The 24,217-nt window shown below is 33.8% G+C and overlaps 1 protein-coding gene across 1 annotated transcript in view; it reads right to left on the bottom strand.

The window, feature by feature from the left end:
• Positions 1–23,114, bottom strand: part of LOC117683739 (uncharacterized) — a 56,671-nt gene extending 33,557 nt beyond the window's left edge. Inside the window, exons 1-4 of the mRNA XM_066073489.1 lie at positions 22,990–23,114; positions 22,643–22,780; positions 19,835–21,526; positions 18,469–19,416 (exon numbers count right to left, since the gene is read on the bottom strand). Coding sequence (XP_065929561.1) covers positions 18,469–19,416; positions 19,835–21,494 — 2,608 coding nt within the window. The 5' untranslated portion in view covers positions 21,495–21,526; positions 22,643–22,780; positions 22,990–23,114. The remainder of the gene's footprint in view (positions 1–18,468; positions 19,417–19,834; positions 21,527–22,642; positions 22,781–22,989) is intronic.
• Positions 23,115–24,217: the final 1,103 nt, after the last annotated feature.

Raw genomic sequence — 24,217 nt, 5'->3', positions numbered from 1 at the left:
TATACAATATTATGAACATTATGGTGACTATGAGTACGTCACGCCGTTATGTTGTGATGTGTTGGCACAACGGCATGTTGTGTGTATGCACGACGGCGAGATGTGTCAACTCAAAGTCGTGTAAAGTTGTTAAGTGCGAAGTCGTGTCGTAAACAACGTGCAAGCGCATTGTCATTAACGCAATAGCGCGTTGTTATTTAAGAAATAAACAACGTTATTTAGTGAACATGGTGTTATGAATAGCAATTGCTCTGCTGGCATATTCCATGATGCGCGCTAGGAAGAGTTATATTTCCTTATACGTTGAATTTTGTACATGAAAATATAAAAACCAAACACTTTCGTTTTAATTAGGCACATTTTTATTATACAATAATAAATAACCTTTGTAATTGATTAAAATGATATATGAATAAAACTGAAATACCTTGTATTTTATTTTAAACTTTAGATAATTTATATTAAACACCACATATTTTTTTTATTAGAAATAATTATATGATTAAGAATCATAACATATTTGAGAATTTGATGCCTGGAAGTCTATGGGGGCTATTTGCATACAGACAGAGCAATTGCGATTATAGAGTAACGAATGCAGCTCCTCCGTATGGGCTTACAGTGGAAAAGAACAATGGATATGCAAATATTAACGCGCAAAGTGCATCTTCACTTCGTCCTAGCGCGTTTTTACTTAACGTCAAACTATTGCGTTGTTATAAACGCATTACTTAAGAAATGAAGATAATAATTTTTCTATTGATCGACGTATCAAAGAAAAAATTGACCGGAAAACTTCATCAATGCGCGTAGCGCATTGATGAAAAAGTTTTCCGGTCAATTTTTTCTTTGATACGTCGATCAATAGAAAAATTATTATCTTCATTTCTTATCATTTAATAAAACATTTTCAAATAAAAAAATGTGAAGTGTCATTGATCAAAAATATAAATAATGTAAATGAAGCGGCGCGTATGAATACAAAACAACAACAGCAACAATATTCAAAATGGATGCGCCTTCAGCTGATGCAGAGCTATTGAGCTGAATGAAAGGATTAAACACAAATAGTGAGTTAAAATCTGAACTGGCTGAATTGAAAACGAAAGGAAAATACATGCGATAGCTTGTGATATTATTCACTGTGCAGAAAAACTCGTAATAAAACTAGTTTTCATGTGAGATCGCTGGAGCTGGAATATGCAACTGGACATAACCATCAAAGGAAAGGCGATCGTGGATGAAAATAACTGATATGTCGACAGAGAATAGTATGTATAAGCGACTTTTGTAAACGTTGTGGTAACTAGATAGCCAGTGATGTACTTGAATGGTATATCAGCCGCTTGGAATGCGCAGAAGGAGTTGATGCATCACTCATAGCTTTTCTTTACGACGCTTATTCTGATGACCGATCATGCATGTACGTGTGTAAATTTAAAAATTATCGTTACCAAACTTGAACAGCAGTGTTTACCGTGAAAGTTTATAGGCCTATATGTTCGTTATAATATTCCTGGAAAAGGAACAGCCAGCCTCGCCGCGCTGTAAATGTTGATTGATCTCAAGCAGACGAAATCGTGAGAAGACGCTTAATTTTCTATTTCGTGATCAAATAATCAAATAATGTGTTTTGTTTATTTTTGAAGGTTAAACTTTCAATTTTTTATATTCACAAGGTTGCATTTTGTTTGCTGACAATAAAACAGACACAACTTTACATTTTCTTGGCAGTGTTTATCTTGGAAATTCCCGTTCTATAAATAGTGTTAGATCAGAACAGTTGAGAAAAGTAGATCCGGCAAAAATGTTATTGATGCAGGTATCAAAGAAATTTTTCGACCAATCAGAAGCGCCGATATCTCATCAAATGAATAAATATTAAATGATTGCGTAATCACTCTGCGTTAGCGCATTGTTTCTAACGTTGCACTTGCGCGTTGTTATAAATGCGTTAGAGTTGTCACTTCGCTAGCACGTTGTCTCTAACGTGCTGATACACATTTACAAATGGTCCTATCGGGAAACCATGTTTCTTGCCCATCAAGTTCAGCGGTTTACATTTGAAAGCTCAATAAACCTTCAGATTTGTATGTAAAACCATGTTTCTTGCCCATCGAGTTCGGCGGTATACATTTGAAAGCGGTAGCTACCAAAAACTTAGCTCAATCAACCTTCAGATTTGTATGTAAACAGATAACCCTTCACGGTAACTGTGGTACTGCTCTTGTGCAGGGCAAAGTGACATAGTTTGTTGAAATATGACGTAACGTCAATTGTTTCACTTACATCATTTAATTATCTACATACTAAAACTTTTGCAAAGTATATCAATTTGCACTACAAGAGCGTAGTACCGCATTTATCAAGGGGTCTATATATGATCAATTCAAACTATTATTGGAAGAATAGAGTGGGATCAAGTAAATAAAATGCGATTAGAAATGATCAACGTTACCGCGCCAAACCCGATTCAGTAGTGTCCAAGAGGGTTATCTCTTATCTAAATCAAAGTTTGAATGTACCAGTAATGTATACAGATTGCAATCAATTCATACAACTTATATCATTGATGATAATATAATAAGAGATTAGCGGAAACAAATTAATATTGTATCATTACTAAATAAAACTACATAAATGTTTCTATTATACCACAGTTATTAATGTTTTTCCAAAACTGGATAAGTTACCTTGACTTTGAATCAGGATAAAATTAAACAAAATATCAAATGTATGTCACAAACATCAATGCTTTGTTTGCTTTATAAGTTCATGTTAGACTGTTAACTACATTTAAACTTTTAAAAGCACATCATCCTATCTATAGATATCCTATCTTTTTTTTTTATTTGAAAATTTTGACAAACGAGTTGACAGAATTGGGAAAAATAACAAATGATTTGTTTTCAAATATATTCCAGATCATCAGATTATATTAAAACAGATGTTAATCATGAACTTTGAATTAAGACATGACAAAGTATTCATAAATCTAATAAATAAACTTCATATTATTTATATGTTTCTAGGTCTTTTCCAAGCTAATGCTTCACAAATCAGGAAATGCTTAAAAATGGCATTTTAAATTGGAATAGGGAGCCAATATTGGCCCGCGAGAATGTCAATGTATATAAGGTTCATAATAAATAACTTCTTATTTTCCTTCTTTATTAATTAACGTTTGATATCCTAGTGATTTATGATATTTTGGTCTTAATTAAGTAAAATCAGTTGATTATGTTTCCCCATAAACCTAACGTTTGCAAAACTGGTATCTGTAACATTTTAGAATTATCACATTTACGGAAATGTGTTTATAAATGTAAAGAGGTATAGTTTAACTTTAGCAAGGTAATTCCTCTTTAAAAAAAAAAATTGCGTTCAGCCGGTTGTAACCCATTTGGACGATTTGTCCCGAAATTTTTTAAGGTGGTATATGACATATATCGGATGAAATTATATTGCAATCAAGATGCCTTCATCGTTTTAAAATTTTCAAATTCTCAAAATATGACTAAAATAGGTTTGAATTTTTTTTGGAAAGGTTAAAATTACAAAATACCAGGGTTTCAGCTCATGTCTTACAGATTTGTTTTAAACACTCTAATTTAAAGTGTTACTAGTACTCAAATTGGGGAAAGAAAACAAACTATAATATTGTTTTTATTTTACTTTTTAAAGTAAAATACTGTTCGTTAGGAAGTATGTCCAATACTGTACCGCCCTTACCATCCCAAAACATAAGCAGATTTTACGGGAAGAGAAAATAGGGGAGGGTGTGTAATCACAAGCGCTCTACAGCTAATTTTGTAAATGACAAACGATGTTTATTTATAAATGGATAGCCGTTATACTATGAAATCACTTTCCGCAAATCTCGTGACGCTCTAATATGTTTATGTGTCGATGAGAGATTTGAACAAAATTCCACTCAAGAGAAATAAACAAATAAAGGTAAAATTACCAAAACAACAAAAATATTATATTTTGACCAAAGTAAAATTGTTTCCCCTCTTACGCATTTAAAATCTTCTTGGTTTTCTGTGGCAAGCTATAGATTCCGACAACGGGTAAGGGTTACTTAATTGCATCTCCGCACACATTTGAATACTTGTATTATCAAACTATATATATTTCCAAAAACTGATGACGGGGTTGTACTTTTCTATAGTTCACTACATCTCCGCACACATTTAATTGTATAACTTTATCTCCAAAATATGTTTTGGAAAAATGATGAAATCAATCACTGGGTACATATCCTATTACATTGTTATATACACCTATCATAAAAATGGCATTTCATTGTGTCCATTACAACACGAAAATGACTGACCGTAAATATGATCTTAGTGAAGTATACTAAACTATATTAAAAATCGTAGTAGTTAATATTTTCAAATAAAGGTTAGTAAGCCTACCTGTTTTGTCCAGCAGGACATTTTAAGCTGTGTGTCAGCATCCAACTGTCTGATCACCACAAATGTGACAAAATCGCTGTTCTACATATGACTTGTTTGTATTTGATAGTTCGGCATAGCGTAAATTAATCTAAAATGGCGCAAAAAGAACCAGTACTTAAAACTTTACATTTTATACCGTTATCAGTTTGTGCATGTGTACACATGTTACCGAATTCTTTTATTGAAAACCTGCAGATTTACCAGGTCGTGGTCTGATCAATAACGTTCTTTCCATTACATTCTATACGAAAAAACACTCAAAGGTAAAATGATTCATGATTGTTGTTATCTATGCTGACACAGTGTTTATAGTTAAAATAAAATTCTTTCTCGTCAAAGCATTGGTCGTGTGATCAACATGAGTCAGTGTTAAGAGCGAACAATCAGTATGTTTCTTTAAACATAATAAGATGGTATTTTTTGTTTATAATTTCATATTTACGAAGCAGTTTTGAAATGCTTGGTTTATAAAAAAAAAAGGTGTCAATAAATGCTTTGTATCATCGCCATATGTAATTAACATCACATCTGTCAATCGTTGTCAGTTTGTAGAGAATGAAAAAAATGTTATAATGATCTATACTTGAACTTTCAAACATGTTTCTATTTGATATCATTATTGATAACATACAATCGCTGCTTTTCTGTTTTGTTTCTTCGAAAAATGCTGGGACAATATACGAAACAGCGTAATGAAAACCTGCGAGTTTTAGAGACCGTGGGTGTGTTTTTAAGATATATTAAAATTAAGATCTACATATACATGTAAATATTAGAGGGGAAATATAGAAAACGTATTATGTATTCTATGTATGTTACATAAGCCATGTATGATTTTGGAAGGGCGGGGGTGTTGAATTTAAATGAAATGAAATAACATAGTAAAATTACTGAAAATGGGTTTCGCCCGCTTTTGAAACAAGAAAATTTTAATGTTATCAAATATTATCCCTCCACCCCCCCCCCCTCCCCTCTCCAGAAAAAGAAAATCGCCCGTAAACATTTCCGTAAATAATTCATACATTTATTGTTTATATTGTATATAATAGTCTGTCCCAAGATATTTATGCTGCATATTTGAACGATTTTTAATAAAAATACACTTACCTGTGACATAAGTGCAATTAAAATCGATGAAAGGAAAAATTCCCAAAATAACTTCATTCACACATTATCATTTTTCCTTATAATAATCAACAGGAACGAAAACAGATTTCCTGCGGAGATTTATAATGGGGAAAGTTGACATATTGTCTCCATTCAGAAGTACTCAGGACACCTTGCACAATTTTTCAACGTTATCATCTGGGCGTCTTCATATCCTTGGCAATGGAAAAACGTTCTAGACTTTTTATTTTTAGCCGTGTATTGATACCAGATAAGCTAGAAGTGGCGTGTCATTAGGGAAATCTTGGGATTTTTTCATACTATTGGATGAACATCGTCAAGAGGTATTTATAAATATTGAATAATTTAAGGAAATATGCGGCAAAAATATCTTGTGATAGACTTAAGACTAGGGGAAAAAAGTGAGTATTTCATTGAATTTATTTTTTTATACATATTATAACATGAATACACAGGTACATGTACACACAATTGTCTAAATTTGCCTTGGTAAGACATGCATGAAATTAGTACAGTTTCAATATATCAGATTTACGCTAGCCGCCCGCTTACCGTTCATGTGGAAGAGTAGGACGTATCATGGACTCCATTAGCATCAGAATTGAACATAAAAGCATTTTAATGAAGTATAACATGCACCCATATTGTAAGTATGTCGTCATAGAATGAATGGTACCAAGGCTTCCCTGGTGTTGAGGTAAACCCAAAACATGAAGCGGTAAAACCTGCACTGAAGAGTAACTAAAATATACATGTTAATTTACATTTTGAATACCTCCTCAAAAAGAACGTAATAACTCTAAGGAATCTGGGAAAATTTGTTAAACATCATATATCAAATTGTTTCGTTGTGGAATCAAATCATCAGGCAGAGATACATGTACCGTGATTTGTATAATATATATCAGAAAAATACAATCGATTTGACAATTTTTGTTTAGCAGGTACTGATGCATCCCAGAGTTAGAACTCCTGAGCAGTGTATTACAAACTTCAATATAAATAGTGTCTTAAAATGGCGTCAGCTGTGTTTTAAAATCGTGATACCAAGATTGGATGTAATAACAAAGAAGATTTGCAGATAAAAAAGGTAAAATGCTTCTGAAAGTATTAGAAAAATATTGAGAAATTAAAACGTGTTCCCATTAAATAATCCTTTAAGAATGACTTTTAATTGATGCATACCGGATAGTGAAGCTGACATCAATTTTTTTACCCTACATATTCAATTTTTGGTGCATTTTATTGAAAATGCAGTATATTCCTACCAAAATCTTTAAAAAAGTGTCTTTTCCAGACTGCAAATATAACGCGTGAATTTTATTCTACGTTTTTGTTGTAGTCAAATTGATGTTTAATCAAAATAGATTAAATCAACAAGTTTGAGTAATGACCCACTTGGCATTAGAAATATCATTTTGTACCCTAGCAATTGAACGTTGTAGAAATGTAATAGGTGTCTGTGAAGTCGTAGTCAAAGTCGCAAATGTATAGGATTTAATAAACCGAATTGTTGTGACTGAAATAAATGAAGAAAAAAGGACTCAATACAACCATATTTTTAGGAGCTAGAATTTTTTTTTATTTTGCACAGTGTTGCGTTTTTTTTAATTTGACTATCTTTTAATATTGTGCTTTGCAAAACTGCATTGATATGAACATAATTTTCCAAAATTTATCTTTATGTAATTGTGTAACTTATGTAATTGTGTAACTTCCTGTAATTGTGTAACTTTATGTAATTGTATAACTTTATGGATGTCCTCCTGCCAACCTATTTTGCAGTTTGAACTTAGGGACGTTGGTAGGAAGAATTAATATATGAACACAGTTTAAAACAAAATTAAATAAAAAAAATTACCTTGATGGGTCAGTTTCGATGTTATTTTGACTCGTACTAATCAATTACAAAAGGTTTCATCCATACTTACCATGCATTAAATCAACTGTCTTACATTTATTATCTCTATAATAAGCAGGTAAAATATACATTTTTTACCATTTTTTAGACCGTTATTACACGCCACGGAAAATAAAATCTACTCCAGAAAACCTAGGAAAGACAGTTATATATGCATCAATAGTATAAATGTACATATATATATGCGTTGACTTTGACAGCTTACAGAAAAATGATTTCCGCCGCCTACAGATTAAGTATATATACATGTACTGGGGTACTGGGGGTACCAAGTGGCCTTTAGCGCATACATGCTCTCGATAGATGTGAACTTTACATGTATCAAATGCTTCAGAGGGTCCAGGACCGCCAAAACGTAAATTATAGCACTCAGAACAATGACCAACATGAAGTTTTACTATCGCTTTTTTCCGTGCGATATACTATTATTCTGGAAATACTTGCTGTAAATAAAACAAAAGCCATAACCTGCCTTGGCAGACGCCAAGGCGAATACAATTATGTTTTAAATTTATTAGAAGTTGGTCATGCAGAAAAAAATCACTTTTGCGTTGTTTGTTGCGTTTTCTAAAAAAAATAACATCTCACCTATTTCAAATTTTGAGTGGTATAAGTTACACCCTCGATTTTTTCTTTCGACATTTTTTGCCCTTTAAACTTATGGATGGTGGTAGGAAACATTTAGCAACAGAATCATTTTAGCAGGAGTCTAGACTTTGGATTACTGTATTAAACAGCAATGTGACGTAAGCCTGTTTATTTTATTGTGTGCCACTCAGCCATTGCTCTTTGAAATCAACAAGATTTGTCAGGCTTTTAAACTTAGACTAAGCGTTCCATGAATGTTTCATTTGAAACCAGCGTCATTTTTAACTTGTTTTATGCTAAAAGAGATAGATACACCCTAGTGAAAGTCCCAGGTCAGGTTAAAATGGTTTCACTCGCATAAAGCTTTTTGATTGAAGTCATCACTATTTTTTATTCAGTTTTAATTACGTTGAAACACATTGACATTAAAACCAGATTTTTTTTTCAAATTTCACCCGATCTTTCAAAACATCACTTTAATTAAGTATTTACCAACTTTTGTGCATTTACCCTCTCCCCTTCCAAACCCAACAAAACTTCTTATCTTTTTTTTTTTTGGGGGGGGGGGATTGATACACGAAACAAGCACATGTAAAATGCTATATAGAATCATATATATATATATATATATTATATATATATATATATATATATATATATATATATATATATATATATATATATATATATATATAAATATATATATATATATATATATATATAATAAAAAATAACAGAAAGCCGATTCAAAACTCTACCGGTTTCATTATAATCTTCAGGAGTTTTGAACAATCACCATAGATACATAAGATACATACATTTCAAATGATCATTGTGACGTCATATAACATCAAGTATATGTTGCGCTTTTCAGAGTTCATTATGACGTCATAGTATAAGCGTTTTATAATAGTACGGGAAAAACATGTAATATATTCAAATATTCTATAATTGTACAAGAAAAACATAAAATATATTCAAACATTCATAATTATAATGCATTCAGTTTTGGTTTATATAATGAAATGAAATGTTTTTCTTTTGTTTCACGCTCTTTTTCGGTTGTTGCTTTATAAAATTTATAGATAGGACACACTGTAAAGTTCGGAAAAATGTTCTTGGCACAGTTTCTGAGATGTCCGCTAACAGCCGTGCACTGGTATTTTGTTTCACGAATTTGTTGTCGGTGGACGGTCATTCGATATCTGAGGGTATCCCCGGTTTGACCAATATAGTTTTCTCCACATCCTGCACATGTTACAACGTAGATTAGATTGGAACTTACACATGTAATAGAGGAATGTATATTAAAATTTCTGCCGTTTTTGAACTTGAATTGGTGGCCTTCGTGTAGGTAAGGGCAGGTTGCACATCTTGGCTTCTGGCATTTACGGACATCTGGTGTTTCTTCGACAACCGACAACAAATTCGTGAAACAAAATACCAGTGCACGGCTGTTAGCGGACATCTCAGAAACTGTGCCAAGAACATTTTTCCGAACTTTACAGTGTGTCCTATCTATAAATTTTATAAAGCAACAACCGAAAAAGAGCGTGAAACAAAAGAAAAACATTTCATTTAAGTATTGAATTCTTATTTTTGGAAAGATATAGTCTCATAACTGCAACGGTGTGTGCATACAAATTGAATAACGCGCGTTAGCGCGTTATGAAAATTTGTTTGCACACACCGTTGCAGTTATGAGACTATATCTTTCAAAAAATAAGGATTTAATACTTATATTTACATTTTTTTACCTTCTTGCCTTGGACGCAAATGCGAATTATACCTCAAATTACTGTATTATCCTATGGGTAAGTTCAAATTAATGGAAGAGCCACAGTAACAGCCACAAGCGTGATATTTAATTTTCGCTTGTGACGTTGTATTTATCAGCGTTCAACGTTTGTGACGTCACAATTAAAACTCGTGATTTAACCTTTTAGTACCCTGTCTGTGTTACGGTGCTACATGCAAAATATATGTGAAATGTAAATATTTCATTATATAAAGCAAAACTGAATGCATTATAATTATGAATGTTTGAATATATTTTATGTTTTTCTTGTACAATTATAGAATATTTGAATATATTATATGTTTTTCCCGTACTATTACAAAACGCTTATACTATGACGTCATAATGAACTCTGAAAAGCGCAACATATACTTGATGTTATATGACGTCACAATGATCATTTGAAATGTATGTATCTTATGTATCTATGGTGATTGTTCAAAACTCCTGAAGATTATAATGAAACCGGTAGAGTTTTGAATCGGCTTTCTGTTATTTTTTATTATTTATTACTTGTGTGGATTAACTTTACTCATTTTGGATTATATATATATATATATATATATATATATATATATATATATATATATATATATATATATATATATATATATATATATATATATATATATATATATCCAAATCACAAAAGAATTTTCTCAGTGTCCGGTAAAAATATAATAAAAGAAAAAAAGCAACACTAACTGCAAAACATAAGCGCTTTCATTGTTAAAAATCTTCAGACGTTTTACAGTCGTTAAAACTATGACGTAATTAAAATAACGTCATAGTTTTAACGACTGTAAAACGTCTGAAGATTTTTAACAATGAAAGCGCTTATGTTTTGCAGTTAGTGTTGCTTTTTTTCTTTTATTATATATATATATATATATATATATATATATATATATATACTTCAATAAATAAAACAGAATGCGACAGTCCAAATTAAATAAATTGTTTACTGTTAGCGCTTTCAGCCATGTCGGCTCTTCAGACAGTTATACAAAATTAAAAACGTTGTTTGTAACGTTGTCAATGACGTCGTGTTTTTAAAGTTCATAATGACGTCACAATGTACATCAAGGTAGCGATGGCGTGAACTTTATCAACGCCGTTAAGCAATGCATAGACATATAATACAATACATATAAAAAATTATATATATGATAAATCTATTTTCGATTAAGTTTCGGGTTAAATATTTTAATAAAATAGTCCTCTTTTGTGGTTCGGGCGATTTCATTTGAAGTCCTCATTTTGTAAAACGGAAATATTTTAAATGTTCCCTTTCCGCACTTTGCAAAATGTTCCGAACATGGAGTGTTTCTCACTGTTTCGTCCTTTATTTGTTGTTTGTGGACTCTCACTCGGGCGTTGAGCTGGTTAGTCTGGCCAATATAATTTTCTCCACATGTTGGACAAGTCGCACAATATATCAAATTAGACGATTTGCAGTTCATTGGGGCATTAGGTTTTAAAATTTGGCCGCTTTTTAATATTATTCCTTCTCCCTCCTGTATAAGGTCACATGTTCCACATCGGGGGTCGCCGCACTTTTTGATGGAAATAGTATTGCTGGACGAGAACTTTGCTTTGGAGAGAATTTTCCTCAGATTCGGCGCTTGTCTTCTGCTGTTTATGATAGATGATTGGTTTAACAGTTTTTTCATATTTTCTGATTGTTCTAATAGTGGAAAAAAACGTTTTGCTGATTTAAAAATATTATGGTTACACGGATTATGTGTAGTTACAAACGGAATTTTCTCATCTTGTTTCTCCTCCTTAAGGCGGGTCCTTCTAAGTTGTGCTAAAGGAATATCCATAGCCCGGTTAATTCCGTCATTAATAAGTTCCACGGGGTAATTCTGTCGTCTAAGGTGTTGTTTTAACTCTTGAAGCCTTTGTAGGCGAAGAGAAGGGTGAGTCACAATAGTACATACACGCCGTGCCATGTTGTATGGAATATTCCTTTTTGTGTGAGACGGATGACATGAGAAAATCCAAGTATTGATGGGAATCTGTTTCTTTGCTAAATAAATCGGTAATGATATTCTCGCCGTCTTTGATAATAAGAATATCTAAGAATGGGAGTTTCTTTATTACATGTAAACCAAAGAAACAGACCACCAGTCCGTAGACACATGTATCATGTATACAGAATAATTTTAACACAACAGGAATGAATGACACTTCGATTTCTCGCATTTCCTTATTGCGCAAGAGTGGAAGTTGCAAGGGCAAAGTTGCGACGGCGAAGGAGCAAACGTGCAAAGATGCGACTGCGAAGCGCAACGATGCGAAGGCGAAAAAGCAAAAGTGCGAAGATGCAACGGCGAAGCGCGAAGTTGCGAAGGCGAAAGTGCGAGGGCGAAGAAGCTAAAGGCCTACTACTTTCGCTTTCTCGCCTTCGCACCTTCGCCTTTTTATGTTTCTGGACTTCTCTATCGTTTAAAGATAATTTTAACTGTATAAAATGAATATGCGGCAGAGGACAAACTTTTCAGATTTTTTTTCAACAGCCTGCATGTGCAGTTCCATAATTTTTTCGAGGGAAGGGGTCCGAGGGCTAATTGTATTTGCTGTGGGAAAGGGGAGGCATATTTTTTGTTAAATTTACAATGTGTGAAATTATAATACTAAATTTCCCAGGGGGAGGGGGGGGGGGGTCCTGACCCCCGCTCCTCCTTTACTGTTTGAAATTAATAATAATGAATTTACGGGCGCTGGGGGAGGGGGTGCGGACCACATTCCATCCTTTAAATCCTTGAATGAACAAGGAAGATCGCATACAGAAATTAAAATGTTACAGTGGATTTTATCATAAATATGCATAACCAGCACTAGTAAATGTATACCAGGTCTGTCACCAAGTAAAGATAAATAAGTATCCATAATAAGCATGATTTTCTAACGTATGCGTACCAACAAGATCCGATAGTGTTCCGTAAATCTCGGGCGAGACTACGTTACCTGCATCAATTTTTATGTAATCGTGAATTGCTGAATGCAATAAAAATACCGTATAACGGGTAATTTTTACTGCTGTATTTTTTTACGAATTTGTCATAAAATAGGGTGATTTGAATTTTTACGCGTTATTTTTTTACGAATTGGACATGTCCGTAAAAATCAAAATCATCTGTGGTAAAATGGGGAAATTTCACAGTGACTTTGTTACAGTTGACACATACATATACAAATCAGAAAATCGTTTTTCTGTTAACGATTCCTTATATTTATAGCTAGGGATGTCAAATTGGTCAATTTTTAGTCCTCGGTTACTCGGACGTTTTTCAGATCGAGTACCCGGGTACTCGGTAAGGGTGTAAATAATTATGAACAAGTATATTGATAACTGTAAAAACTTGGCCACTTTTGTAGAAATTCCTTCTTCTGTTTAAGACAAATGTGATTTAACATGTTTGTTGTTCCCCCGTACAGAATAAGCTAGTTTACTCGCACAGCTGATATTTTACGTTTTTTGAATCTTCAGTTCTTTTAAAATATTTCCAGACCTTTGAAGGTCAGGTCTGTTCAATTTCTCTACTGTGTGCTATCTGATTTATATAATAGACTATATAAACGACGATGTCCAGTGAAAACAAATCATTAAAGTAAGCCAAAAAATAAGGGTCGAAGACAGCCAAAGGTCATGAGAAAAGCTAGGTAACAGGTGCTTGGTCACGATAATTACTATATAAACACTGCCACAGGCGATAACGGTCATTTAGCATATTTAGAGGCGTAGGAAATCCTAATAACTGTATGTACAAGTGGAATGGACGTTTTAAGTTTTAAAACCGATGTTTTAATGCATTATTAAATAAACTTAGAAATATTAAAAAATATACATCCGAGTAACTGATTTTAGTATTCAATACTCTGACGTTCGATCGAGTACCCGGTTAACCGGGTACTCGTTGACATCCTTACTTTATACATTTACCTTTATTTCATATGTGATATACACTTTACTTATTCCTATTTATCTGGGTATCATCATTGATGTACACCATGTGCTCGTCTCAGTTCGATTTACCGGGGAAAAAAAGACAACTCCATTTCAAATTTTTTTCTCTCTCTTTCTTTCTCTCCCAACCAAAAAAGACATCTAGCTACTAACGTGGATTTATACGTAGTTTTAAAAAATACTCAAGACTGACTGAAATATCTGAACTTTTATCACAACCTGACCAAAAACGCCCAAATATACCTACATGTACATGTACAGCCGTCAAGGACTAAGCTGAAGGTCATGAACATTACTCATGTAGAAATTTACGATGTAAAATGTACGATGTAGAAATTTAAGTGCGGTGTTTTTTTTACCTCTGTGAAAATTTACGCGTTTAATTTTTACGGATTTATATAACTCGTAAAAATAAGCAGCACGTAAAAAATACCCGTTATACGGTATGTTAAAGCGAAAGTGCGAAGTTTCTATGTTATCAACCAAAACTTGTTATGCAATCAAAAAAGGCGAATGTGAAAGTGTGAAGTTGCGAAGGCGAGGAAGCGATAGTAGTATCACTTCTTCGCCTTCGCAACTTCGCACTTTCACCTTTGCATCTTCGCGCTTCGTCGTCGCATATTCGCACTTTCGCTCCTTCGCCTTCGCAACTTTGTGCTTTTGCCTTCGCATCTTCGCACTCTTCATCCTAAAGGCGAAAGTGCGAAGGTCCGAGTGGCCCCATTTGAACACCATATTTTACAACGGCACAAAAGAGTTTGTAATTTATTTACTGTAAAATTGATTACAATGAATATCTTTTAGAACGTAACATATCATCTTCGATTCGAAAATCTTAGCACGAAAAGACTGTATTCAAATATTTCTTTAATTTGTTGTAGAATCCAAACTTTAAAAAAATCAATATATTCAAAAGTTTTTGAGATTGTCTGTTCCTCACGAACATAATGATCTAGCTTTGTTTACTATTACGATTTCACCGTTTGTATACTGGTTTATGTAAATATGTTTATATGACTTGTAATCATTGTACTATTTATTAGGATTGGGTAAATAGATTAACTGATTTCAAAGATAGCTGGTTTATAGGAACAACTCGATACCGCCTCAAGTCCAAGTTTCAAACTTGTGTATTTTCTTAAAGGATTTGATCTGAGAACCGAGTGTTGGGGATGTTAAAATGGTTGTATTGTTGATGACTGCCACCAAAAATGTGCGTTTTAAAATAAAATTGATTTGAACATATTTTATTGTGTAAGTAACACAAAAGGATCGGAAACAAGTTCTTACAACTTACAAGTTCCTCTCCTAATGATAATACATACAATATATACAATTGTCATAGTACATGTAATATTACATGTTACTTATAGTTACTTGACTTTATAATAATTAAATTCATGGACATACATTTACAAAGTAATTGCAAATATATAGTAGATAACGTTAATGTACAGAATAGAAAGCAAAAGCAAAAAGGAATTTAATTATTAAATCTTCCAGACTCATTAATGAACTTTTGAACTGCTGAAAAAATAAAGCAGTTTGTATTGTAAGACAAATTGTCACTACCCCAAAGAAGCAAATGTGAGTTAATTAAAATTGTTTCATCAAGCCTATTAAAAAGTAATTCAAAAAGATTGTTTCTTGCATTTACATAATTCTTGCATACAAAGAAAAAGTGATAAATATCCTCCTTTTGACCACAAATACAATTGGATGATTCAATAATGTTTCTTCTATACAGATCATAATTCAAAATACAGTTGTGTCTCAACTTGGTATGTAAAATATTAATAGTGCGTTTACCAAATGAAAAATATTTTGGAGGTTGAGGAATACTTTCAGTAATGTTTTTCTTGAATATGTTGAGAGACGTTGCTTCCCTAACTTCTAATTTGAGAGAATTCCATTTCCGAATGGTGTCAGGTACAAAAGATTTTTTGTAAAGTTCTAATCTGCTGATTGGAACACTATAATTTTCGCTATTTCTTGTGTGATATTTTGAGACATTTTTTGTTACGGGAGGAATAATATTGCTCAAGTACTCAGGTACTTGATTTGTATGAATTTTAAACATGGTTATTAATTTAGCCTTATTTCGTCGACTGACCAGAGATTCCCAGCCAGTTTCTGTGTAGAGAGAATCTGTAGATGCTAAAATGGGTAAACCAGTAACAATCCTTGCAGCACTTAATTGAACTTTTTCTAATCTCTCCATGTCAAACATATTGCAACCGTCCCATACTACAGAAGCATATTCAAGAACTGGTCTAATAAACGTGATATACATTTTTGATAAATTAGTTCTACCTAGAGTAAACTTAAGTTTTTTCAAAAGTCCTAATTTTTTGTATGCACTGTTTACTATATTATTAATATATTGAGACCAACTTAAATCATTAGAAAAAAGTAAACCAAGATGTCTGTGGGTTGAAACATAGTCCAGTTGACACCCTTGAAAAAATAACTTAGGAAATTCTTCTACATGTTTCTTAGTGAAAAAAACAGCTTTTGTTTTAGATTATATAAAATTAATAAAATTATACCCCAACATGGTGAAAACAATCTTTAATACAACAACTGTTTAATAATTATACACTTTCTTTTCAGGAAATCCGCATTACGACTTAAAACGACGAACGAAGGCAAGGTACAGTAGGGGAAAGTTCATGTAAAAACCAGGCGAGTGTAGCGGGCACCAGGGCCCCCACCCAGAGCGGCTGTGACGTCTCCGTTAAGGACCGTGGTGGACTAAAGCATGACGATATTGAGAATTCTCGTCAGACAATTCCCTTTTTAAAGCAAAATTCCTCTAGATCTTAAACTGCTATATGGAATTCCGAAAAACTTTGTAGGTGTTAAAAAAACAATGTGAATATGTTAATATAACCACAAACATTCGACTTCATTAATCTATACTGAATATATAGTACTTAATGAACAATTTCTAAGCGCAATTCCTAGCAAACCGCTTCACTGAGTTACGTTAAGCCTTGTAGGTTTTAGGACATAATCTGTAAATGTGCATAATACCAGTACTAGTAATTACAAATTCCAATATTTTTTGTGAGTTCTTGCGCATTTCAGTTTTTTATTCTATTGTTGTTAAAAAAAAGTATAGACATGAATGATTGCAGGAAAATCGATAAGATAGATTTAGGAGGAGTTATGCCCTTTTTAATATCAAATCATTCTGTTTATAAAATGCATATTTAGGGAGATAAACAATGCTAAGGAAATTATTTTGATCCATTATTGCTTTCTTGTTCTTTTGTTAACTGCACAGAGTCTGACTAATAAAAAGATATAATTATTAACTAAATATATAGTTAGATGTATTTTATTCACTTTCATATACAGCAAATGTGAATCATAAGTGAGATTACTTAGGAGAAAACATCACATAAATTGCAAAAATGTGTAAAGCTATAAAAACATGATCCGTTATATCATTGAATAAGTTTGTGTAGAGCTATAAACACACGGTCCGTTACATCACTGAATAAGTCTGTGTAGAGCTATAAACACATGGTCTGTTACATCACTGAATAAGTTTGTGTGTAGTTATAACTGAATAAGTTTGTGTGTAGTTATAAACACACGGTCCGTTACATCACTGAATAAGATACTGGTATCCGTCTCTTTAGGAAATATTTTGTTTGATTCCACCATAAACCGTGTTGGATACTTTAAATAGAAAACCATGGTCAGGATTCCAAAATGTTTGTATTCATTAGCAGTCTTCATATCTAATGGTGAATAAAGAAACAATAATATAACCTAAAGACTAAATAATATTAATTAATTATTATTTAATTTATCTCTGCAATCCATTTTCATCACATTCAATTTCATATAAAGCAACAGACAGCCATATTTTGATGATCACAAAGTGTGAAATAAACAGGAGTCAGTATTATAGTCCATGTGAATTATACACAGGTCAATTTCAGCTGCAGATGTTGAACAAAGGGACAAACAACATGTTAGGTTTTGAGAGCAGACTAGATTTGTATAGAAAAATTTACAACCTGTCAATATCCAAGCTATCTCCATTCTACGGCTGGTGTTGAGCTAAACATGGCCTCCCCATCAGGACGGGGTCTGTGTTCATCTACAACAAGTCATTAATTAGCTGTTAATTACTCTATATCATACAGAATATGTAACGATTTGTACGCAACTACAAACAAATTAAAGACAGAGCTACATTTACAAATATGAATAATCTAATTACATTGACATTTATATACTTTGATAGTTATGTAATGAATTAAATTCATTCTATCCATATGTACTCGTAACAAAACAAATCATAAATTAAGTAACTAATAAGAAGAACATCTGACTGCACATCTTATCATGAAATACATTTATGACAAGGATAATTTCTATTTATTTTAGATAATAAACAATGAATCCCAATAACTGGTAGATACAGCTAACCCTGTAACAATGAGCTGTTTATATTGACAAACAATCACACAGATAAACATGTCTTACATGTATCTTATTGACTGATAATTAACACGGACTGTGTGTCTTAGTTATCTATATCTAATTAACATGAATGATAATGACTCAGACTTACCTGTCAGAGCGTCCTGTCTGGTGATATACCTGTAGACACACACCTTGTTGTTGTCCCATGATCCGACCAACAGACGGTGAGTGTTGACATCATAACTCAGGCTCCATGGTTCACCCATCTCTTGTGATTTTGTCAGTAGATGTGACAGGAACTGACCGTCCTTATCCAACATCTGTACTGTGTTGGTTCTACCATCACACACAAGGATGTGTGACAGCGCGTCAGTACAGATTCCACGTGGCTGTAGCCCTGATCCTGATGGATGTCCTGTGTAGGAGAAACGATGTCTTCCTCCATGCTCTGTCACCACTACACCAGACCCATAATCAGACACCACGACATCCCCATTGTTGTTCTCTGTTATATAGTTAGGTGATCTATACAGTCCCCGTCCTGTGTTGTCGTGTTGTATGGTTTGTGTGAGTTGTCCGCTCTGGTTGAATCGGGTTACCTTGCCTGTCCGTGTATGTATATAAAACATCGTATGTATATACCAAATCCCGACCAGTAGATCCCCAGTGGACGGGGACCAGTAAACACACCATGGTATCCATGTAGAGTCTGTTTTCTCTATAAATGTGGTGGTTGTTTTCATATCCTTTGACAGTTTGTTAATGTTATAATTCCTATCTATATAAATCAGTTCACTCTCACTGTTCACTGTATGTAATCCATTACCATTATTAAAACCACTACATGAATCCTCCACACGATGTAGAGAGACACCTGTTGTGTCTGTCAACATGAGATTGTTTTTTCCATCACTGACCCTGATACGGTCTGATGTCACACAAGAAATGTGTAAACAACGATCAACACCTGTCAGTGTGAGAGAGTGAAGTAACTCGGGGGGAGACATCAGTTTCAGCAGACACTGGTTTCCTTGCTGTGGTTTTTCTGTCCCTGGGGTTGGGATTCCACTCAGTGACTCCATCACACGACTTTGATCTACAAGCATCAAACATAGAGTTCTAATCCTGTATTGTTACAAGGAGTAGATTAAGTTCATTCATTACTCTGAAGAAACAATTATCAAACTATTTAACTACTTAAAATTAATTCCTCTTGTATAACTTATTTTCATATATATCCATGATAATGTTTGCATCTTCTTTTAAATAAGTTTGAGCAATAAACTACATATTATGTTAACATGTACATACATGTAATAATGAATAACAAATTACATGGATATATAACTAATATATGAATTACAATCACAATGAAATAGATATAAAGTGAATTAACAATTTAATATGACTTGTGTGATATAATAAAAAATAATTAAAGTATACTTAGATCTCATTGAAACCTGTATGATACCTAACACATATATACTACATCAATGATAATGACTCAGACTTACCTGTCAGAGCGTCCTGTCTGGTGATATACCTGTAGACACACACCTTGTTGTTGTCCCATGATCCGACCCACATACGGTGAGTGTTGACATCATAACTCAGGCCCCATGGTTCACCCATCTCTTGTGATTTTGTCAGTAGATGTGACAAGAACTGACCGTCCTTGTCCAACATCTGTACTGTTTTGGTTTTACAATCACACACCAGGATGTGTGACAGCGTGTCAGTACAGATTCCACATGGCTTTAGTCCTGATCCTGATGGATGTCCTGTGTAGGAGAAACGATGTCTTCCTCCACGCTCTTTCACCACTACAGCACCAGACTCATACCAGTAGTCATAGTCAGACACCACGACATCCCCATTGTTGTTCTCTGTTATATAGTGAGGTGATCTATACTGTCCCCGTCCTGTGTTGTCGTGTTGTATGGTTTGTGTCAGTTGTCCACTCTGGTTGTACCGGGTTACCTTGCTTGTGTCTGTATGTATATAATACATCCCGACTAGTAGATCCCCAGTGGACGGGGACCAATACACACACTGTGGTTCCCATGTAGAGTCTGTTCTCTCTATAAATGTGGTGGTTGTTTTCATATCCTTTGAAAGTTTGTTGATGTTGTAATTCCTATCTATATAAATCAGTTCACTCTCACTGTTCACTGTGTTTGATCCTCTATTTAAATCACTACATGAATCCTCCACATGATGTAGAGGGACACCTGTTGTGTCTGTCAAGATGAGTTTGTTTCTAACACTGACCCAGACCCGGTCTGATGTCAAACAGGAAATGTGAAAACAATACTTAACACCTGTCACTGTGAGAGATTGATGGAGCTCAGGAGCAGACGTCAGTTTCAGCAGACACTGGTTTCCTACGCATCGGTTTCCTCTCTCTGTGATTTGGATTGCACTCAGTGACTCCATCACATCCTCCTTGTTGAGTGACTCAGTCATGGAGAGCTGGCTGGTGTGGAGTGTAGGATGTATCTGGGGGAGGGCTGTCTTTGTGGAGGAGAGGAATTGTAGTGGTCTGATTACTCTCCTCTGTTCATATATGTGTACATATCTCTGTAGGCTGACAATATGTATGATCATTTCTTTCTTCTGTTTTAAACATCTGTGTTTGAAATCAAAGTCACAGAACACATTACACATGAAATCTTTCTGTATATAGTCAATGAGATGCTTCAGTGTCTGGGCCTTTCTTAACATCTCTGATTGATAGAGGGAGAATTCTGTGTGACAGGTTTTGAAATCAGTTTTGATTCGCAGCAGAAGAACAGGTCTGTAAAATAGAGCCTCACTTCTGATGGTGTGAATGGTTCCTCTGTGTTGTTGTCGCTTTGTGTTATAGGATGTTGTAATAGCTAATTGTCGGTGATTTCTATGCTGTGTGCAATGGTAACAGACAGGAACTTGACAAGGTTCACAGTACCTTCTATAAACATGGCTAGGATGTCTCACACAGATCTCTTGTGTTGGGATGTAGTTGAGTTTATCACGGTGTGACACAACATCGTGGTCTATTGTTTGGAGATCTTTTACATGGTTCTCTTTACACTTGGGACACAGATCACATAGACACGATACACAATAGTACTCTGTGTCCCCCAGACACTTAGAACACTGATGTACTTTACATGGAATGCTTGCTGTTTCCATTGTGTGGAGGGACTACGTCTCAAAATCACAACCTGTTCATTAAAAAAATAAAGTGTTTTAAATGAAGTCAACCATATTCTTTCCACATATAACTATCAATTTTTATAAAATGTTTTCATTTAAAGTATGTTTCTTTAATGTAATAATATATTATTCCTACAAAGATAATAATGATTCATATAGATAATGATTCATATAGATAATGATTCATATAGATAATGATTCATCAATATACACTCAACTTGTTAAAGAAATAGCCCAACAATAATATGATTGAGAGAGAGAGAGAGAGAGAGAGAGAGAGAGAGAGAGAGAGAGGGAGCAAGAGCACTCTCTCTCTCATTCTCTCTCTGACCTCTGTTAACTCTTGTTTTTTCTATCTCTCTATCTATCCTTTTCTCACTCTCTAGAACATTTTCCAGACAAGTATTCTCTCTTTCTGTATATGTCTCAGAATGTTCTTGCTGAGCTTGATCTCATGTTTCTTATTCTTTCCTTCATTCTCTATCTCTCTTTCTTATAATTTCTCTGCTTTTTACACAGTTGCTTTCTCTGAGAGAGAAAGAGAGTTGCATTGCTAAACTTATTCTCTTCTCTCTCTCTCTCTCTCTCTGACTTAACAAATATCCTGGTCTCTTTTCTTTTACTCTCTCTCTTGCCAGTTGATGTTCTGCGGTCTTAGGCAGTACGTCATTTATATGTGGCAATAATCAATTGGTATCATGATTCTGAACACAAAAGGTTACTTTCTTCTGTAGTATCAGTGGACTGGTTATTATGATTGTGTGAAGAATTATTCATATTTATAAAATTAAACACAAGTGCAATCACAGCCAGCAGATGTACAACTACCATCAACACGATTTAGCAGGCACCAGGTCCGGACACAAATAATGAATTTGACAATTTGTATATCTGTATTTTTTTTAGCTTGATTTCAACGTTTCGTGTAACCCCCCCTCCCCTTTTTTTTAAAAAACGATGAGCTACGGGCCTGCATGAAACCATATATATATACATGCATATGTAACTATGTACCCCATGTATGGTTACATTGACAGTGTTAGTGAATTGAATTGAACTGAATCTAACTCAAATAAATGTACATAAAGTAATGATCAAAATGAAGCCCTCTCTCTCTCTCTTACCTGAATTCTATTATAGTAGGGACAGGTCAAATTAAAGATTCGCAATAGAAACTTGTGCGTCCCGAGTTTCATTCCTGGTCAGATATTTCTTCCATTAAATATTTGCTCTAGATCTTTCTCCTTCTCAACGACGTCTGCCTGTAAAATATATCATGAAAAAGTTCATTGATATTTGTAAACTTTGTTCAGAGGAAATTCGAGACATTCCGTTCCTTGGACCATAGACATATAACGTTATATGTCTAAGCTTGGACACTCCGGCAGTGGCATAAAAAGAAAAATACACCACATTATACAATATAATAGAATTTGTAACCCTGAACAATCTATAACATTTCATTTCTTACACGATGAACAGTTAGCCATCCAATTGAATATCTCTCAAATTCCTCTTTCTACATCTTTTTATCGTTCACAGGGGCTTGTTTAGAGAAAAAAAACATCGATAAAAAAAGGGGATTTCCTCTACTAGGCCTAGTAATGTACACACGTCATGATGACATTTTGTTGTCTCGGTATCTAATAATTTCGTCCTCGAGTCATTTCGGCCCAAGATATTTATAACTTATTTAGTTTAAATTATCGTCTTTATGCATTATGTGTTTGTGTAATAACAAATCAATATTCTTAATCTAGACAGCACTTTCCAGCGGCTACCTCTAGTACAGCATTCCTAGTCGATGTATATTTAGCAGTGTGTGTGTGTGTGTGGGGGGGGGGGGGGGGGGGGTCTGATCATCAGAAATCTTGGGGATGGTGTAAAAGTAGTCCCGGACATATGTCCCGCGATGTCCCAATTTTCTATTTCGCGTCTAACTTATTTTCCAGTTACTTTTTTCAAAAACCGTTAATCGGATATCAAATGGCATCTTAATCTAAGTCGATGGTATTCTTTCTGCTTCTTAAAAAACACTTATAAGTTAAAAATCGCCAATTTTCCTTCGTCGAAAGTGTAAATGTAGTCCCGAGAAATCGACAATGTCTTAAACGGAGACAGCCGAGCGTTTGGTTGACAAATAATATAAATATTTCGACTACTGATACTACTTGCCATGCAAAATCACATATCGTTGATTTTGAATAAATGATAATCGATAAAATCAACTCCCGTCAGTACTTCAGTTTTGATATTTTCAGTGTATTTGTCTACACTACGAATCAATTTTGTATAGAACAGTCTAATAAATTAAAATATGCCGTATTTTGGGGCGCAAGTGGGGATTGCATAATTAAAAGAAATGGGAACCACACAAACATGTCAATATTCTAATATTTAGTCCTGAAAATTATATAAAAATAAGTAATACGGAATCATTCTTTGAATATTATGAGGTGATAATTTATGTCGGAGCATGATCGAATCTATCACAAATATGGATTTGACCACGCCCAGACCAAAATTATTACTTTATAATTTAATTCTGATTGTAACTCCTCATTTGATTGGCTAAACAAATTCATATAATTACATTCTACTGTGTTTTTTCATTAAATTCGGTGATCTTTAAATGCCTCTAAATGCAACAAGTAGTCAAAGGTTAAAATGATAAGTTTTATTATGACGTCACAAACGTT

This window comes from Magallana gigas, chromosome 10 (assembly GCF_963853765.1).
Source record: "Magallana gigas chromosome 10, xbMagGiga1.1, whole genome shotgun sequence".
In the NCBI taxonomy this organism is placed as follows: Eukaryota; Metazoa; Mollusca; class Bivalvia; order Ostreida; family Ostreidae; genus Magallana; species Magallana gigas.
Note: the sequence above shows the minus strand (reverse complement) of the source record. Positions and strands in the feature narration are given on the sequence as shown.